We start from the raw sequence: 19,401 nt of genomic DNA, 5'->3' as shown, positions 1-19,401 counted from the left end.
ATTACTGTCAGAAGTAGTTATGGTCATCATAGTTCTTTCTCTTGATAGTCACTAAAAATTTTTTCAGATCATAAAAAAAATGAATCATTTAATAAGAGAGAATTGGCCAAGTAGCTAAGTTAAAAAGAAAAAAAAAAAGGACTGTAGAATCTCTGGCGTTCACAAATCTCCTAAGAGAAATTCCTGCACACCACTATTTGAGGTAAGAATGCTGGGCAGTGAGCTACGTGTACTCCTTTACATTAACTTGGGGCTCTGATTTCTATGCAGGTCTCCTATAAATATTAGCTCATTTAATTCTTTTGAGGAAGTGATAATTATTCATTGCCATTAGCAATAACCACATATCACAGGCTTTGATGGTGGCTTAGAAATGGTAAATATGTGAATGCCAACAATCTATTGTTTATTTAATTAAAGTATTGCAGTCATCATCAGTAAGCTTTTTTAACATTTTGGAGATCATTTGCCAACTCCTGTCATTTTGTAGATAAGGAATGAGTCCTAGAGAGGGCTTGTCTGGTTTCTGTACTAATGCTAGTCAGTGACAGAACTACCTCGATTCTAGTGTTTAATTACTCAACATATTAAAATATTAACAGTGAATGCATTTTTCTAACAGTTAATATTAGGGGTGCACATTAAGTTTTCTTGGCTTTTGTATTTGGCTTAAAATTTAGAGATAAGCTGAAATTTTTATTTTTGAATTGTTTAATAAAGCTTTATTAGCACACTTACCAAAGTTTGAAAGTATTTGCAATATTTACTGAATTAAATTGAGAGGATTATCTTGTAAAAATAGCTACAACTCTTTGCGGTTTTTTTAAACATCTTTATTGGAGTATAATTGCTTTACAATGCTGTGTTAGTTTCTGCTTTATAACAAAGTGATTCAGCTATACATATACATATATCCCCATATCTCTTTCCTCTTGTTTCTCCCACCGTCCCTATCCCACCCCCAAAATAGCTACAACTTTTAACTCTGAGGTATGCAGAGTGCATGATATATTGTCTTTCAGTCTTAAAGTGAATAATTTTCTTCTTTATTGTGAATAAAGTCCAGTGTTTGGCATGTATAGGAAACTGAATATAGTGAAGAACAGTGAGCAAATTTATGCTTTATCCTTTTATTTCATCTAAAAAGTAAATATTCGACTTGTAATGAAAGCCTGCTTTGCAAGGTGCTTTCCTGGGAATGGAGTTGGGGCTGAAGAAATGAGTTAAGTACAGTTCTAGTGGGGGAGAGACCCTTAAATTACAGCTCAGCATGATAAAGTCTGTTTTGGAGTTATGCATATGTTTTTTAGTAGCCAGGAAGGTTTTATAGAGGAAAAGAATGTTGAGGAATGAGGAGGAATTGGTTAGAACAAATGAGATGATTTGTAAATGTCAAATATAAATTTATTAGTTTTGACTAATAGCTTTTTTGAGTATAGATCTGTAGGGAAATTTTTTATATTGTCAGAAAATACTCTTACAGTTAAGGAAGAGTGGCAGAATTTAGGAATGTCTTACATTAAACCTTTTGTTTGTTACTTATCAGTATTATAATAAAACATTTATGCCTGTTTTGCTTAGAGATAAAGTAGCTTGTTAACATCTTTAAAAATATTTAAGTTTTCATCAACATTTTAATGACTGTATGGTATTGCTTTACATGAGATATTGCATAATTTATTCAACCTACTACAACTGGAAAATTATCTATTAAAATAAACAACTAGGGACTTCCCTGGTGGCGCAGTGGCTAAGAATCTGCCTGCCAATGCAGGGGACACAGGTTTGCACCCTGGTCCGGGAAGATCCCACATGCCACGGAGCAACTAAGCCCGCGAGCCACAACTACTGAGCCTACGCTCTAGAGCCCGTGAGCCACAACTACTGAGCCCACGTGCCACAAGTACTGAAGCCCGCACACCTAAAGCCTGTAATCCTTAACAAGAGAAGCCACCGTAATGAAAAGCCTGCATGTCGCAACAAAGAGTAGCCCCCGCTCGCTGTAACTAGAGAAAGCCGTGTGCAGCAATGAAGACCCAACGCAGCCCAAAATAAATAAATAAAATAAATAAATTTATTAAAAAATAAAATAAACTATTAATTTCAACACATATGGTGTTGAAATTAATAAAATGGTTTATAAATTATATTTAATTATAATGTCCCGTATCCTTGGGAAAAAGCATCTTGATCCTTGCACTCTATTTGTTGTTGAAATATCTTAAGTTTTTTTCTAAGTTTAATCAAATTCTGAAAAACGGCTTTCTATCATCATCTTCAGCAGAAAATCTGGAGCTGCTGTTACTGAATATAGTTATGTCAAATTCATGCATTCTACTATGTTGTAGGTCTAATTAAGATATTTAGGGTGAACCAAGGCATTTTATTGAAAGTTTGTGGTTTGGGGCCTTAGTTTTAAAGTACATTAAATTTCTTATTATGAATTCGGAAACAATAAAAATTTCTGCTTGTACTTTTTACTCTAAAGAAATTAAATTTTGTGGTGCAAAACATTGCTGTTGGCAAACCGGACTAATTCTGTAAACATTTAAATTTGAAAACCCATGTCGTTTGAGTTCAAATCATAGTTGTTGATAATTGTGTTTTCCAATTCCCTTTCTGTCATTTTACCTTCTATATATTATGTGTATATAATTCTATTGGTAGTAACAATTTGAACTATATGAAATTGCTGTTTTGTAGGTCAAAACAAATATCTGAATTCATATGATTCAATCAATATGTCTGTTAAATATCAATAGGTGACTTTATTCATATTCTTTAACTGCTTTCCTACCAAAACCTTTTATTTTCATTTCATTTGTTTAGCAAAGGCCTCCTTATTTTCAGGTCTGTTTACTGTGTCTGTAAGGGCTGGAGCTATGATATAAAACCAGATAAAGGCCATGATAGCCTGTATAATCAACCCTGGGATTCTAGGGATGGTCTGTGGGGAGGAATTCTCCCTGCCTATTCATGATTATTTTATGCTTTTATCCGCTTTGGCATTATGTGGAAGAATTTCTCTTCTGGGTGAAATTTAGATAGCCGTCAATTCTATTAAAGAACTTATTGGAAGTAATTGTTTTTAAAAATGCAGCTTGGGTTTGTCAGTCATCTACATGTATAAGTTCATCAGGCCTTTCTTAAGTTTCTGAACATCCTCTCAGTCACATTGCCAAGATCTTGACCTTGATGCGGTTATTTTTCAAGATCTCTCAGACTTTGTCCACTTTGGTTATTTCTTTGGCTCTTTTGACCAGCTACTTAATTATCCTGCAGATTTAACCTTTAACTCCACATCTTTCATTTCTCTGATGTTGTACCTGAGCTACTGAGTCATGCAGGCTTGTAGTTGCTTGGCAATTATTCATTCAATTCTTCCATTAACTTTTATGTCAAAATTCTCATGACTTGCTGCCCCTCCCCTCTTTTGTTTTACAGATCAACTCCCCACCCCATCATGGTTTTTAGGGAATGATCTGAGGACTTTGAAATGATATGTAATGAGTTTTCCAAAATGACTATATCCAGTGGAAAGCAGGACATCAAAAATCTTGATCTAGTTTTTCCTTATCCCACCCCAGCCAAGTTATGTAACCTTTGAAGACCTCAGTTTTTCAATTTAATACGTCTGTATACCTTCTGTGCTTCTGTTCAATAGAACAAGGTCTCATAAAGTTTTACTTTCAACTTAGGCCTTTGGTCTCATCTATTTCTGATTCATAAGCAATACCCACAGTTAACTCCTTTTTAGAATATTTAGCAGCCCCCTTATATTGGTTCCTTCCCTTTTGCCTTAAGTATGTATATTTTCCCGCTTACAAATGTATATTTTTATATGTGAACCTTTCTAGTAACTGTCAGATTTTCCTGTTACTGCTTAATTTTTCCAAGGAATAATTATGGCCATTATTCTCATTTTATCTTTACATAATCACTTAAGTTTAATCTTTACCTATTGATACTTTTCTTGCAGAGATGATTATTAACCTCATGCCTAATTCCTTTTTTTTCCCCTCTAAAAAATGTTCTTAAAAAAATGTTCTTGGGCTTCCCTGGTGGCGCAGTGGTTGAGAGTCTGCCTGCCGATGCAGGGGACACGGGTTCGTGCCCCAGTCCGGGAAGATCCCACATGCCGCAGAGCGGCTGGGCCCGTGAGCCATGGCCGCTGAGCCTGCGCGTCCGGAGCCCGTGCTCCGCAATGGGAGAGGCCACAACAGTGAGAGGCCCGCATATCAAAAAAAAAAAAAAAAAAAAAAAGAAAAAAAAAAATGTTCTTAATTTTGCTCTTGTTTTTGAAGCTGTTTTAGTTTAGGCTATTATGGTGTTGGTTGGACTATTTCAGCAGATATCTAATCTAGCTCTTTACTTCCAATTACCTTTACCCCCCCTCCACTTTATTTTTCCACTGTAGTGGCAGAGTTATCCTTCCAAAATATATTTGGTTTAGTTACTTCCAGGCTTAGGATGCTGGACTTATTTCTAAGTACCTGTAGAAGAGTCCATTTTGGGCAGCCCATACCAAAATCTAGCTGTGTGGAGCTGCTCCTTATTTCAGCTCATGCCATTTACATTCTTGGTACAAATAGGTGTATCTGTCTAAACTTGTATTCCTTTCCTGTCTGACAATGGGATACTACTTTAACCTTGTGACATTGGTTTAAATGTCACCTCTGTGGACAAGTCTTTCCCAGTTCTCTAATGTAGATTTAATCACTCCCTTTCCTGGAATGCTCCCATAACACTGGGCACTGACCTCTACCATGCCACTTATCACATATTATTTGTAGGTGGCATGAGGGGTGGTTAACATTTTAAGGGTTTGATAAAATCAACACGTGATGGAAGAAATAAGTTGTCCTCTCACCTTGAACTTAGATGTGGATTGTTTGCAAGACCTAAGGTAGACTAGATTGTAGCCAAATCAATGGTATTTACATGTCAAAAGATAGAGAAAATTTTAGATAGGTTTTCGTCTAAAGAAATAGGATTGGAAAATAGTGTTGTCATTTGAAAGTCTAGAAAAACAGTTTAAACAGCCAGAATTGGACATACTTATCCATAACTATTTAGTGTTGGAGTATTTTATACTCTAGAGGGCTGTTTTGTGTATTTCTTCAGACTTCATCGCTATGTGAATGAAATATTATCCCTCAATGATGCCTTTTGCTCTGAGTCACTACGTACCAAGCACCCTGTTTATAATTTGACTTTCAGTGTAGCATTAAGACAGTAATGGAGTGGAGCACTTAGTGAACTCGAGCATCTGATTCACTTGATAGCTTATGTTTCACTGTATATTAGTTGTTAGAACTCTTACAAATCTGATTATTGCCAGTCTGTCTGTTGTAGAATTGGTTGTACCAGAGAAACATGTTCTGTGCGTGTTCTGAATGGCTGAGGATACAGCCAAGGTGGGAGGCCTGTTGTAGGGTTGTTAGTCCACTTCCTTGAGTTTCCTTCAGCCTACAACTTTTCTATCAGTGGCTTTAGGATTCTGCCAGTCACTGAAACTAAAACATCCTAAAATAACCTTTGAGACATTCCTGTTTTATTCTATAGTTGTTTTCCTTCATGGTCAGTCACATTCAAAGTCTGATTGGTTTTCTACTGACCAAGTTTTAGTTTTGTTCTTTCCTTTCTAATTTCAACTGTTTCTACCTTCGTCTTAGGTTTTCTCTTTAATTGCTCAATATATTGCTGTGTCTAATTTTCCTTATATGTTACTTGCATTATTTTATTCTCCTACCCCTGACTGTTTAAAAAGCCTTCCAAGGTGATCTTTATAGACACCTCAGCTCGATGCCTCCTCTTGGTTTTAAAGACTCTTAACAATCTGAAATTCTGTCTTCATCTGATTTCTCACAATTCTTTGTCATATATTAAAGTCTGCTTTGGTTGAGTTAAGCTTTTTGCTGTCCCATGGTTACTCTGTTCACATTTGTCATTTAGCCTGGAAGTCCCTTCCTTGATTTCAGTTTACTCATCCACTCTATGAAACTTTTGTATTCAATTTTAAAAATTTCTGTAACTGTTGTTCATAGTACTATGCAGTTTTGTGCTCCAACATTGTCTTAATAATATTTGTTGTTACCTAATATGATAATCTTGGATTTTAAATTCTGTTAAGACAGATTGTTTTGTAGTAGTGTCATTCATTCTTTCAACCCTACTATGTACCTTGAATTATTCTAAATGTCATTGCTCTGAGTATTTGGGTTATAATAGTCAGTGAAACACAGAAGTCCTTTGCCAAGTTTCTAATAATAGCCAGTAAGATATTGGATGTATGTTAGGCAGACAGCCTATATTTGTTAATTAAATTTTTGTTTGCTTTTCTCATTTATAGATATAAATAAATAATTTCTGTAGTGACATAATTTGAATTTATAGATTTTTAACATTGTTTGGCCAAGACCCTAACTCATTTGTCACTATAATATATAGTGATTCTATATAGTTCTTATCACCAACGTAAGAGAGGCTGCACCTCTCCTTCCTGCAGTACTGCTACTACCTTAAGTGCAGTACCTCCTTTCATACCTGGGCAGTTATCTTAGTGCTGCTGGGTTATCCCTCATCCAGTCTTTACATGGTATCCAGAGCAACTTTTCTTAAATACTGATCTGGTCATATTACTTTTCATGGGTTTCCTTATTGTTTTCAGGCTAAATTCTAAACCTGTAAGTTTTGCCCTTTAGTATCTGGGTTTGGACTTCTGTCATCCTATGTGAAGGAGATATCACTGATGGTTCATCAAGCTGATTCCACTGAGTCTTGACTCATGCTTTACTTTCCATAATCCCCTTTCATAGCTTTTTGCCCTTAGTACTCTCTCTCTCTCTTCTCTCTTGCTGTGTTCTCATAGAATCCTCTGCCTATCCTCTCATAACTTTGTATTGTAGGGGTCCATTTACTCTTAGTGGACTGGTTGGTTGCTCATTGATGGCAGGGACTGTGCTGTTTCTCCCTATTGTGTGCAGGTGGTTCAGTGCCTGTAGTTTGTTACTTGATAAACGTTCATTGAATGCACTGAAACGACATAGTGCATTCAGTTGGAAATTAGGCGTCTGGGTTCTGGATAAGTCTGTGACTGAGTAGTTCTGTCGTTTTTGCTGTTTGGACCCTGATTTCTTCATTTGTAAATTGTTCAGAGATGGTTTGCTTAAATGCTCAGTGTGTGAATTCTAAGTTTTATGTGAATCTAGATTGAAATAGCAAAATTCACCCTTTCTTTTGTAGTATAAATCATTTGAGCATATCTAAGAAGTCTTTTTCAACATGTCTAGCTATCACTAAAATATGTAAAAAGTTAAGAAACTGAAAATAGCAACGTCATTGGGTAACAGCCTCTTTTTTTTTCCCTTCTTACTTATTGAAGGGGGGTGATAATTAAAACCCTTTGGTTGGTGTGATTCCCAAGTATGTATGCTGATTTGCCTTCTGATGCTAAACAATATATACTTTGTTTCAGTCTGTTGTCAGCAGCAGAGCTAGGTTAATGAAACAAAACAAAATGTCAACTCCGCTGAGGTTGACATAATATTGTTCCAAGTTTGAATTTTAAAATTGCTGGGACTTCTGTGTTTGATCCCTGGTCGGGGAGCTAAGATCCCAAAAAACCAAAAACATAAAACAGAAGCAATATTGTAACAAATTCAATAAAGACTTTAAAAATGGTCCACATCAAAAAAAATCTTAAAAAAGAATTGCAACATGTTTGTTTTTAAGTTTGGGGAGTTTTATTGTCAGTATTGTCAAGAAAGGTAAAATACTGCTGTTTGATATATTTTATTTCTTGGAGAATTGTTTAATTTTCCTTGGTAAGAATTTTTTTAACCTACCCAGAAACGATTACTAACAAAAATTGAAATGATCATTCTTCTGTAGACTAAAGGCAAATAACTTTTTCTTGCTCTTCATGGCCTCAGGTTAATAGATGTGGAAAGGTTGAAACCTAAGTTGCCCCAGTGTTTCACCCTTCTTGGGTGCTTATGAGCTGTTTCATAATTGACTTTCCCCAGTTCCAGTTATTAAGAGAATTGGGGCCTAGGGGCAGTGAATCCAGACAGAAACCATCTCTTTGGTCAAGTTATTGTTTTGAGGCCCTAATAAAACCATTAAGGCCACTTGTGTCAATGACCCATATGGTTGTGTGTTTGAGAGTTCAGCCATGATGGACTTTATCGTTTCAGTGCATATCTACCCAGTTTAATAGTTTTTTCTTGTGAAATTTATGTTGGTTTATGCTTAAATTTACTTAAGCATTATCTTTTAATTAAAAATAATGAAAAAATATTCAGGAAATTTGGTTTTTAAACATTTCAAAAATTCTGTTTTGTATAAACTTAGACATACATAGACATTTATGTTGGTCAGTGAAGGCAGGTTATTGAAATGGCTTGTTTTTAAATTTCAAATGATTGTGTCTCTTAGTTAATGAATTGAGTACTTTATATTTTAATATGTTAATCCCTGGCATGAACACTGTAATTGTCATTTGTATAGTAATGTCTCAAAAGTCTATCTAAGTTTAGTATTAATAATATATTAAATTGATAACATATAATTCTATAAAATGGTGGCCATTTTGAAAATATATTCCGAGGACTCTTTTCTAAATATGTATGAAAAGGAATAACTTTGGGGACATATTCCATATAATTTAAAAATTACTTCTCCAAAATATTAGGTAGATTCTTGTATTGGGAAAAAAGCAACATATTTTCTTTCAGTACCACATATATAGTCACCTAACAGCTGATTCATTCTCAGAAAGATTTATTGACTTCTATTAGAAAGTTGGAAGAAAACCTCTATTATATAATATATTTAACCCAGTATATAGATGAGGTTTTGAGAAAGTATTTTCAACTGCATTTTAAAAGATGGAAATGGCATAGTAAGGTAAATGAATGGAGTGAAGTTACACTTTTCCATTGAATGTTTTTTAGTCAAACATTAACTACAACATTGAGAATGACGTTTGCCTTTCTTGGGGTTGATCTCTTTAGTTCCTCCTTTGCCTCAATATACCATCAGTCTCTGAATTCTTCAACAATATCCTTAGAATGCAGTTTTCTTCTGAGTACCAGATATAACCACAGTAATTTAAAGTGTCATCATTTCTGATCTGGATCATTGCAGAAGCCTAGTTGCTATTCTTAATTCTAGTCATTCCAATTTGCTGATTTTTGTTTGTTTTTGCCTTCACATGGTTTACATTCTTCAGTAGTGGGTTTATCAGCAGTTTATGCTTAGTGATTTGGAGTAAGAGGGGAGAGTTTGGCAAGATGCCTCTTTTTCCCAGTTGATCACAGTCCGTCATATATATATATCTTCCAGATCAGTCTTTCTGAAATACCATTTAATACCTGTAACATTTATTAGGTGTGACTAAGATATGATTTCTGCTATTAAGGAGCTTACACATTAATAAATTGTTATGTATGTTTACGAGAGATTGTACTAGATGACCTTGAAGATACTGTGATACTATCACATTTCTTTCAAGGCTAGATTGAGGTTAACTTTGTCCACAAAACTTTCCCTGGCTAAAAAAATTATATTTTGCTTTTAAGTCTATAATCTCAAATAGACTAACCTTCTGACCTACTTGCTAATGTATTTCTTGGTCTTGTTCTGCCTGAAAGAGTTCTTTGTAGCGGCATTCATTGTATGGAGATTGCAGAACTTCTATCACAATCTACATAGAAAATAGGATAGTAAATTCAAGTGATAGGAAATGTGAAAGAAAAAAGGTAAAAATGTAACCTTTGATGTTAGGTGAGTATAAAAGTGGTCTGAATCTTAACCCAACTGGTAGAATTGAAGGCATTAAAATATTCACAGTGAAACCAGAGTTGAGGCAGGTTTCAAAGGCATTTTAAAAACAGTCCTGTTTAAGAGCCATTTTACTTTTTTAAAGAACAGTAAGTACATTTTTGTTCCTCTTTTTAAATTAGGCATTTGTTCTTTTATTAATTGATTTATAAGAACTCTATATAATATCTAACAAGTGAATTATCTCTTTGTGATGTGAGTTACATATACCTTTTCCCAGTTAGTCTTTTGACATTGTTTGTATTGTTTCTCTGTGAATAAATTTGATTTGATTTTTCTTAAAATCTCATATTGTTGGAGCAGTTTTAGATTCGTAGCAGAACTGATCAGAAGGTATAGAGGGTTCCGTATCCCCTGTCCTGGCATGTGCGCAACCTCCCCCACTATTGACATCCGACATCATGATAGTGCATTTGTTACAGTGGCGTATAACTGATCGAACAGTTTGTTACAGTTGATGAAACCTGATTTTTTCAAAATTTTTTTGTGTTCTTTTATCACTTAGGAGACATGTCATTTTTTATGGTATGATTCCATTTATTTTGTTTTTTAAATTTTTTTTTTTTTTTTTTTTTTTTTTTGCGGTATGCAGGCCTCTCACTGTTGTGGCCTCTCCCGTTGCGGAGCACAGGCTCTGGATGCACAGGCTCAGCGGCCATGGCTCACGGGTCTTGTCGCTCCGCTGCATGTGGGATCTTCCCAGACCGGGGCATGAACCCATGTCCCCTGCATCGGCAGGCAGACTCTCAACCACTGCGCCACCAGGGAAGCCCTAAATTTATTTTTTATAGAAGTAACATTGGTTATTTTTTGCAAAGACTCTTCTATTCTTGAAATTAAAAACAAAGTTATCACATAATAGTAGTGATAATAATGACAATAACAACAAATAGTACTAATTCATATTGACTGCTTACTCTGTAACAGGCACAATTACTAACCACAGCTTGATTAGTAAGTAGGTTGAATTATTAGCTTCATTTTATAGAAGAGGAAATAGAGGTACAGAATGTTTGAATAACCTGTCCAGAAGGCATGCAGCTAGTAGATGGCAGATTCTATCCCAGTCAGTTTGGGTCCAGAGTCCATGCTCTTAAACTAGATGAACTATACTACTTTTTAAAAAACATTTAAACATTTTTTTAATGTACTTGTTTGGCATTGAGGTAGGAATTCAACTTTATTTTTGGACTGCTTATATAGAGGAAGAGCCAACAAAGAGGAGTATAAAGAAATGGTCATCTAGGTGGGAGTAAAGCAAGGGGTTTGGTAGACCTTGTTGGGTTTCTGCTGAGATTTAAGATAAGGAAGGATAATTTGTCAAGATGAAGTGATAGTGATTGTAGGTGTTTTAATGGAATGGGCCGAAGCAGAAGTCAGATGGGAACTGTGTGGGCATATGAGAACATAGAAAGAGTGAAAACAAGTCTTTTGCAAAGTGGCTACATATTTTAAGAAGGAGAGGGCTGTAGAATAAGAGAAAATTATTGGTACTTTTTAGAAAGGTGAAAGGTGTTAAAATGCTGATAGGAAGGATTTAAATAGAGAACAGATTAAGGAAGATACAGGAGGGAAGCTATTCATTGGTTAAGGTTCCTGAAAATCAATGAGAGGATTTGCTCTGAATCATACATAGAGGGATTTGCTTTATACTGAAGATGCTCTGTTATTTCTAGAGGGTGTGGAAGAAGAAGGATGCAGATGTAAGTGATTGTGAGCTTGTCAGTGGCAAGTGAGAGTTCTCATTTAATGCTGTTGTTTTTCTCTCTGAACTGGAAGATGTTCTCTACTGAGTAGAGAGTTAGAAGTTTGGGGGGGGGGGATAAATTAGGAGTTAGGGATTAGCAGATACAAATTACTATATATAAAATAGGTAAATAACAAGGTCCTATTGTATAGCACAGGGAACTATATTCAGTATCTTGAAATAACCTGTAATGGAAAAGAATATGAAAAAGAATATATATGTGTGCATATATGTATGTATGTACAAATGAATCACTTTGCTGTGATTGTAAATCAACTATACTTCAATAAAAAGAATTTTTAAAAAAAGTTTGAGGGAAGTCGGAGGTGTGAGGAGATGGGAGAAGGCTTGAATTAGGTATTATGGAGAACAAGAGAGGGATTGATTAGAGCAAACTATGGGCATTTTTGGACCTTGTTGAAGGCCCACCCAACTGGAAGTTGGTGATGACAGCATGAATTAAAATTTTTTTCTAGTGACTTTCAGGCCAGTTCTGCCATCACACTTACTATAGTTAATGCTCTTTAGTCATTCACTACCAACCTAGAATTTAAAAAAATGCATACTGCTTTTACACCTAGGCAAGGTAGTGTTTTAAGTGTGAACAGAGTAACTTTGGAGAAGGATGGAAAAAACAATCACCATTTTTCACTTCATTTTGGTACACTTAAGTAATGGAGAACGTTTCTTGGGAATAGATTTTGAATGTGTATGCTACTTTAACTTGTAGAGGATTATGAGAGTAGATCACATATTTTAAGTTTAAACATACATGGTCTTGAATACCTAAATGGCAGAATAATATGTATTTTGGTAGTAAATCCATCTTCCTTAAAGTATAATTTTCAAAATGTATAGAAAGCTTTTCAGCAATGTCCTCAAATCTAAATTCGTTCATTGTTAAACTTGTTTGTTTGTTTCTTTACACAGGGTGTGATAGGTATACAGCTGGTTGTTACCATGGTGATGGCCAGTGTCATGCAGAAGATTATACCTCACTATTCTCTTGCTCGATGGCTACTCTGTAATGGCAGGTAAGGCAAGGATAGGCTGATTCTGACTGGCACTTTCAAATCTTTGTTTAGTTTACCAGGCTGATTAACTTCCTAGAAGTTAAGTGCTAATTCCAATTTTCTAAAAACATGAAAAAAGAAAATAATGAGGAAAATCTAGCTTCCTTATTTCTCTTACTTGAGATATTAGTAGTTTATCTGTTTAGTACAAAGGTAATAGGGTCATGGTCAAGAATTTAGTCCCTTCCTTCTCTATCCCTTTCTGTCCATGGCCACTGGAACTATCACATGACTTTTCTAGTTACCTTTAATAAAAGTTGGTCAACAAGAGGAAGAGACTATAAATCGAAGTGCTTAAATATTTTTACCATTGTTGGAAAAAGTGACTCAAAGCACGTATCCTATTATTGGTGACTTGAGAGTTTATTATGAGAATTAGGGGCCCTTTTTTTACTGCAAATAATTTTAAACTTTAATTTAGTAAGGAAGTGATGAAGTTGTTTTGTAGGATTTTAATTTTGTTTACTGCACTTTAAGCTTACTACTGTCCCCTCTTTCTGCAGAGGAGGTAAGTTACCTTGCTGAAATTTGTACAGTAAAAGAATAAAATCAAAAGTAAAGAAGTTAAATATAGGAGGTGTAGTGAGGCAAAAGCAGTAAAACTCTGCATACAGAAATACATGCCACAATCTTGTATAATTATGAGAGGTAAATTATAGATTTGGTACCATGACTATAGTTTTACTCCAATTATTTGTCTCTAATAAATAACCAAATTCTATTATTGATTTGTATATCAATTTTCTTTTGTTTAGACCTTTTGAAGTTAGAAAGCAATGGAGAGCTATTATCCTTGTAATGATTTCATATACTGCAAGACCAATAATAAGCAATTCTATCCATAAAGCTTGAATTTATTTCCTAGTTTTAAATATATTCTTCTTCTCTAATGCTTTATACTTTTTCCATATCAGTGTTTAAATATAGGAAAATATTATTTAGACTGCTTAAAAAGTTTTTTTGAACACTGATAGGCACACGTGTGGAATGTGTGAGAGAACAGCGGTTTAAAAATGTATATTTTATTAGCAAAGTAAATAATGACTAAAGTTTTAGTAAAATTAAATAAAAGCTTCATCAAAACTATTTATAAGTGAAAAAAGTAAATCATCTGTGACTAGTTTTTAACTATGTATGTTTATGCCCTGTAAACGTACCTTGCTTCCTTTTTTTGCTTAGCAAAAACCCTTTTTCGTAGTTCATGAAAGGGTGAACATCTGCTGTGCAAATACCATTAATTCTAAATAAAAGGAATCTGAATTAATAAACTAAGTAAAATACATATTAAGGTAGCTTGTTTTCTACTAAGAATTGCACGTTTCTAGATTTTGTTTATGATGAGTCTCCAGTGAGACTTCCAGGTCTCTTGGCTTTAAAGATCTTTGCAGTCATGTCCCTTTTTAGTCTATAGGCAACTTCTGCTTTCTTACATAATCTGCATCGCATTTGTTTCTATAAAACTGAAACTTCAGAGCTTGAAAACTGATTCTCTTTGTTAATATTGGAACAATATATTTAAAATCTTTACTCATTTGACAAGTATGTGTCATAAGTATATATATTGCTAATTTGAAGAGGAGCTCAACTTTCAAAAATAAACGTGAAGTTGATGTTTTTCGTGATCTTGATTTGCTTTTATAAATAGATTAACTTTAGTGGTAATTAATGCTGTCTCTAATTCCAAATCAGGTTCCAAGGATACCAATCAGGATGTTCTAGTAATAGTTACTCTTCTGCTGTAGTTAGTTTCATTTCCTTTCTGTTTTTGTTTGTTTTGCTCTGTGTTCTTAAGATCATCTATTTTTCTTTAATATTAATTCTGAAATTTTTAGGTCATGAAGCTATATTGCTCAATGTTGTTGCCTAACTCTGTTGAATAAGAATATTGATTTTATCATTTTGGGATAATTATTGTTTTGCCAACCTTTTGTGATATGAAATAATACTGTTTTAATATTAAGAAAATCTAAAATCTCTTCTAAATTACTCATGTAAAAATATTATTGATCAGAAATGACAGTTTGGATTTTAAACCATATGATGTTGCTGAGTTGAAGGAGAAAGATCTGAGGGCCTTCTTAGATTATCGGCTGTAAAATACTTGAAGAAATTTAAAGGGAGAGGCTTATGAGGACTTTAAAAATTATGAGTAGTGTAGGATGGTTTGGGAGTGACTAGATTGAATAGCTATTTAATAGAACTATTCAAGTGAATAGATGTGTAGATACCACGATAGGTTAATCATGGGTATGACAGAAGAAACTTCTTTTTAGTTTTGGTATCTGTCAACTTAATATTTATTCCACTAGTATCATATCTTCAAATTGTAAGTATTCATATTTTTCTTAAAAGTTATGGCTTCTCTTTTTATCATGTAAATTAGTTTCTGTCTATATCTCTCATCAACCTCTGTCTCTTTTAGAATGGAAGGTGTGAAGTGGCACCTGTTTGTATTATGTTGACTTAATGTGTAAGCCTGCCAATTTCCTGAAGAAGTCAGTACCTTGAAGGCATTAGCAGTTTTTGCTTATAAATTAACCTGCTGATTTTTTATATTAAAAATTGACTAGTTTTCTGGCTCGTTAAATAACATTTATATATTGTAATTAGTATTGTAGATATCTAGTTTTCAAAAAAATAATGCATAGTCTTTAGCCTGGTTTAATTCCATTAATATTACCTTTACAATGTTATAGAACTTTGTACTGATAAAATTTTTATTTCTGTTATCTCATTTGGATCTCTACACTCTGAACTTGGAAGAAGAGATGTATTGGGATATGTTAGGACCTCAGAAATCTTGGTGTCTGAACTTAATAAAAGTTGCTCACTCAGTTCCTCAGACAGGAATCAGGGTCAAATGGGGGTACCTGAGAGGGGTCAGGCAGCTCTCTGTGTTGATCCTTCACAAAATGATGATTCAAGGATTCAGCTATCCTTCAGGTGGTTACTCAGGGATTCTAAGCTTCTTCTGTCTTGTGGCTCCTCTGTTCCTTCTGCTGCTTTGGAGTCCTTCTATTAGATGCTATGCCGGTTGGCAAGTAGAGAGAGAGTGGGCTTGGATTTTTCAGGAGATTCTAGGGACCAAGCTTAGAAGTAGATATATCATTTTTGCCCACATTACATAGTCTGGAGCCCTATGACTGGTTCAGGCCAAAGTGCACAACAGGCTGGGAAATACACTTTTCATTGTACCTAGGAAGTAAAAGCAGGATTGGTAAGTGCCTCGTCCTTTGCAGTAGGTGATATTGTCTCCATTTTTACAGATGAGAAAATTTTAGCTTTACTCCTGTTTACATACTGAAAAATGAAACAGATCCAGGCCTTTTACCCTGGAAGTCTGATTTGTAGTCTAGTAATTATTTGATTTATGGCTGCTCATCAAATTCCAGACCCTTGTCCTGGAACAGACATATTTGAACCAAGGTTTGAATTTGGTGGAGGTGAACTTTTCTACAACCACTGTGACTTCTGCTGGCAGTTTATAGAGTAATTTATTGAAGGTTTTCTTTTTTCCTACCTTTTTTTTCCCTAGCTGTGCTTAACCTTCTAGAAGATATCCTCAGGTTATAAGCAGTATATGGTTTCTCTTTACTTACTTACTCTTTACTTATTCTTCTGGGTTCTCTAGGATTACAGTCACCTTTTATTCTAAATTTAAAAGCACATCAGCATTTTTCTGATTACCAAAAGCATGCTAAGTGTGAAGAAGAGTTTAAGAAATATCATCAGTTAAAATTATACCTCTCCTTACCATTTGAGATTAAATTTATTCCACATTACTAAATTATAATTATTTTGTATTGCATTCTTCCAGTTTTTTAATAGGTAAATGTTTCTCTTCTAGAAAATGTTATTAGTTCTCCTTTTTTATATGCCTTTTTATTAACTATCAGACTGTTGAGGCATTCCTGCTTTAACAAGAATTTAAGTAGCAAAATTTTTCTTGCCATAACCTGTGAGCAAGTATTACTGACCTTGAAAAACTCAGGTGTGAAGAGTCTAGTGCTCTTAAGTTGCTCTACTCTTCCCTTACTCCCCAAAGGAAAGAAAAATTGTGGAAAGTTGGTTTCTCTTTACCTTTACTGTGAATCGCTTTCCCTAACGCAAGGAACATTCGTTCTAACCATTGCTCGGGTTGCCTAAAGACGTTAGTTCTTTATCATGTCCAGCATACCACTGATTTGTAGCCAAAGTATTCTCTACTTTCTAATGTAATTAAAGTTCCTTTTTGTTTTGAAGTTTGCTTGGCCCCTCTTTTCATGGAGAGGTAAGTGATAGGTTACATTCTTTGTACATTTGAATAGTGGGTTTTGCATGAGGAGTAGGATTTTGCTTTTTCTCCTTTATAGCTTCCTTGCTGAACCTGCTTTCCATTTTCCTGATTGTTCAACTCAAACCTTACGCATTTTTCTCTACCCCTTTATTCCCCTAGGCTCTCACTTTGGTCAGCTACTTCCCTTCATACGTCCCTGACTCAAAATATATTACGGTTGGATTTATTCTGATTTTGTCTCATCCTATATTGGGTAAAGAAGGTGTGAAAACACCCTATTCAATTGCTCTTAACTCTTTTTGCCTGTTGCCTGATCCAAGAATTTGCAAATTCCCTTTGGTGAGAGAAACCTACTATTCAAATGCACAGTAGGTGGGACTTATGACCTAAGGGAAAGGTTTAAACCTTAAGCTACTACCCTTATGGAATGCCTGAGTCCTTGCTCTCCTGCCTTAGCTGTCTTAACTTCCAGTTCCAGAATGTCATGATATTCTAGTAAAGTTTCCAATAAATAACAAGAGAATGTATATGTATAATAAATGATATTTTAGTTACTTGTACTGAAAGGTTTTCTAGGTTTTAGGTGGTGTTTGTTTTCCCTTAAGTTTTTTTTTTTCACTTCTAAATTATTATTTAGAGATTTAGAATGGAGACTAAAACTATGTTGTGGCCTATGTTGTGAAAGAGTTTTGTATGATTATTTATGTATTAAAGCCTTTTTTTAGCTTTCTCTCAATACTAAGCTTTTCTATGTATGTTCATGTTCAGATTTTCTTTTTAAATTTCTGAAATTTTTACTTCTGAAAAATTTTTAAGTAGTTTGCTTTAAATGGCATTGCTGCTTAAATTTTTTTTAAAGAATCTAGGTCAGTACTTCTGTATTTTCTGGTATATGTTTTTTACTTGAACTGCCTTAGTAAGGAAGGTTGTAGCCTGATATTACTTTATGTAAGAGGTTTATGCAAGAAAATTATTGAAAAATTATTTCAGTGATTTAGTGGAGTATAACACCAAATTGGCTTTGTTATCTGAGACACTGCTGACAGTCTGAATATAAGTGAAAATAGCCAAAGTAAATGTCATAAAATACAGTTTAACTTAAATGCAAGAGGTTCAGTTTTGTAGTGAGATTCTATTAATACTTACTGTTTTTAAATTTTTTTCTATTACTAACACAATGCATGCCTATGATGTAGAAGAAGATGGTAAATTGATAAAAAGGAAAAATAAGAGGTAGCAAACTATATTCCTCTCAGCTAAAGACAATCGCTATGTAAATTTTGTTGTATTTCCTTCTAATTTTTTCTATTCATATTTTCCCCTCATGGATGTGATTATTTCATGTGTAATTTTACATCATGCTTCTTTTGCTTAACATAAAGCATTTTTCTCTAATTGTGTTTTTGTAACCGTTATTTAACATCGAATCGAAGGCTGATAAACTTTTATATCTGTCTTCTAAGCCCATATTTGAAAGGCCTAGTGCATCAGGGGCAAGCAAATTGCAAGTCATTTTGCAAAGGAAAAGACCAAAAATTGATACCAGAGCTTAAAGTATAGTAGATGGGAATCATATGATCTGAAATCCAACTGTGTATGAAGCATTGACTGTTGAAGAAAATTGTGCAACTGTACCTTTAGGTTTTACTTTGAATTCATGTCCTTAGATGGCTATTACATGCTACCTGGCAGTCTTTGTGTGTTCCACTTCTCAGACAGCTTTTTCAACCCAAATCCTATCTTCATTTATACATGCCTGACTCAGCCTCACTCTAAGCTCTTGAAACCAGAGCCTGTCGCTCTCATCTTCATGCCATCAAACCCACAACCCTAGTTACATGTGCAGCCTCTCTGTTTTTTGGTTTTTTTTAAATGTTTATATATTTTAATTTTGGCCTATGGAGGAGGTATCGTGCTATCAAGACCTAACTCCAGCATTTGTGATCTATATCCCATTCCCTCTCACCTTCACCCTGACTTTTTTTCTTTTGCCCTTTCCTCTCTTCTTTGCCATTAATTACTTCCTTTCTGTTGGATTATTCCTGTTAGCACACTTTTTTTTTAAGGTCTCCCATTAAAAATAATAGCAACAACAAATAAACAAGAGTCACAACTCTGCCTCCCTTCCTTCTTAAAAAACAAAGCCCCTCCCATATCTGTTCCTTAGTTTTGGGCCTATTTCCTTGTTTTCCATCAACGCTGAATTTGTTACATACTTGTTGTCATGAACTCGATTTTCCCACTTCCTTATTAGCTATTTAGCCTTCTACCATGTTTTATTTTCCCCTTAGGTGATCTTATTCATGCCTATGGATTTAAATACCACAATTATGTAATAGCCCCAGGTTATCTGTGAGCTCTTGACTCTAATATACAGTAGCCCTCTTGATATTTTCACTTCATGTCTCATAGGTACTTAAAAACTCAGCATGTTTAAATTCTTGATTTCTTCCTGTTCT

General features: G+C 34.5%; 1 protein-coding gene across 3 annotated transcripts in view; it reads left to right on the top strand.

The window, feature by feature from the left end:
* TMEM161B (transmembrane protein 161B) overlaps nucleotides 1-19,401 on the top strand; it is a 68,873-nt gene that overhangs the window by 8,802 nt on the left and 40,670 nt on the right. For all 3 annotated transcript variants that reach the window (XM_067031263.1, XM_059060450.2, XM_067031264.1), the window contains exon 2: nucleotides 12,524-12,627. Coding sequence is in view for 1 of the 3 variants with exons in the window: in XM_059060450.2 (XP_058916433.1) it covers nucleotides 12,524-12,627 (104 nt within the window). In the remaining 2 variants the exon portion in view is untranslated. The remainder of the gene's footprint in view (nucleotides 1-12,523; nucleotides 12,628-19,401) is intronic.

The sequence above is a fragment of the Kogia breviceps genome, chromosome 4 (assembly GCF_026419965.1).
Source record: "Kogia breviceps isolate mKogBre1 chromosome 4, mKogBre1 haplotype 1, whole genome shotgun sequence".
In the NCBI taxonomy this organism is placed as follows: domain Eukaryota; kingdom Metazoa; phylum Chordata; class Mammalia; order Artiodactyla; family Physeteridae; genus Kogia; species Kogia breviceps.
The sequence above is the reverse complement of the archived record's forward strand: the minus strand, read 5'-3'. Positions and strand labels throughout refer to the sequence as shown.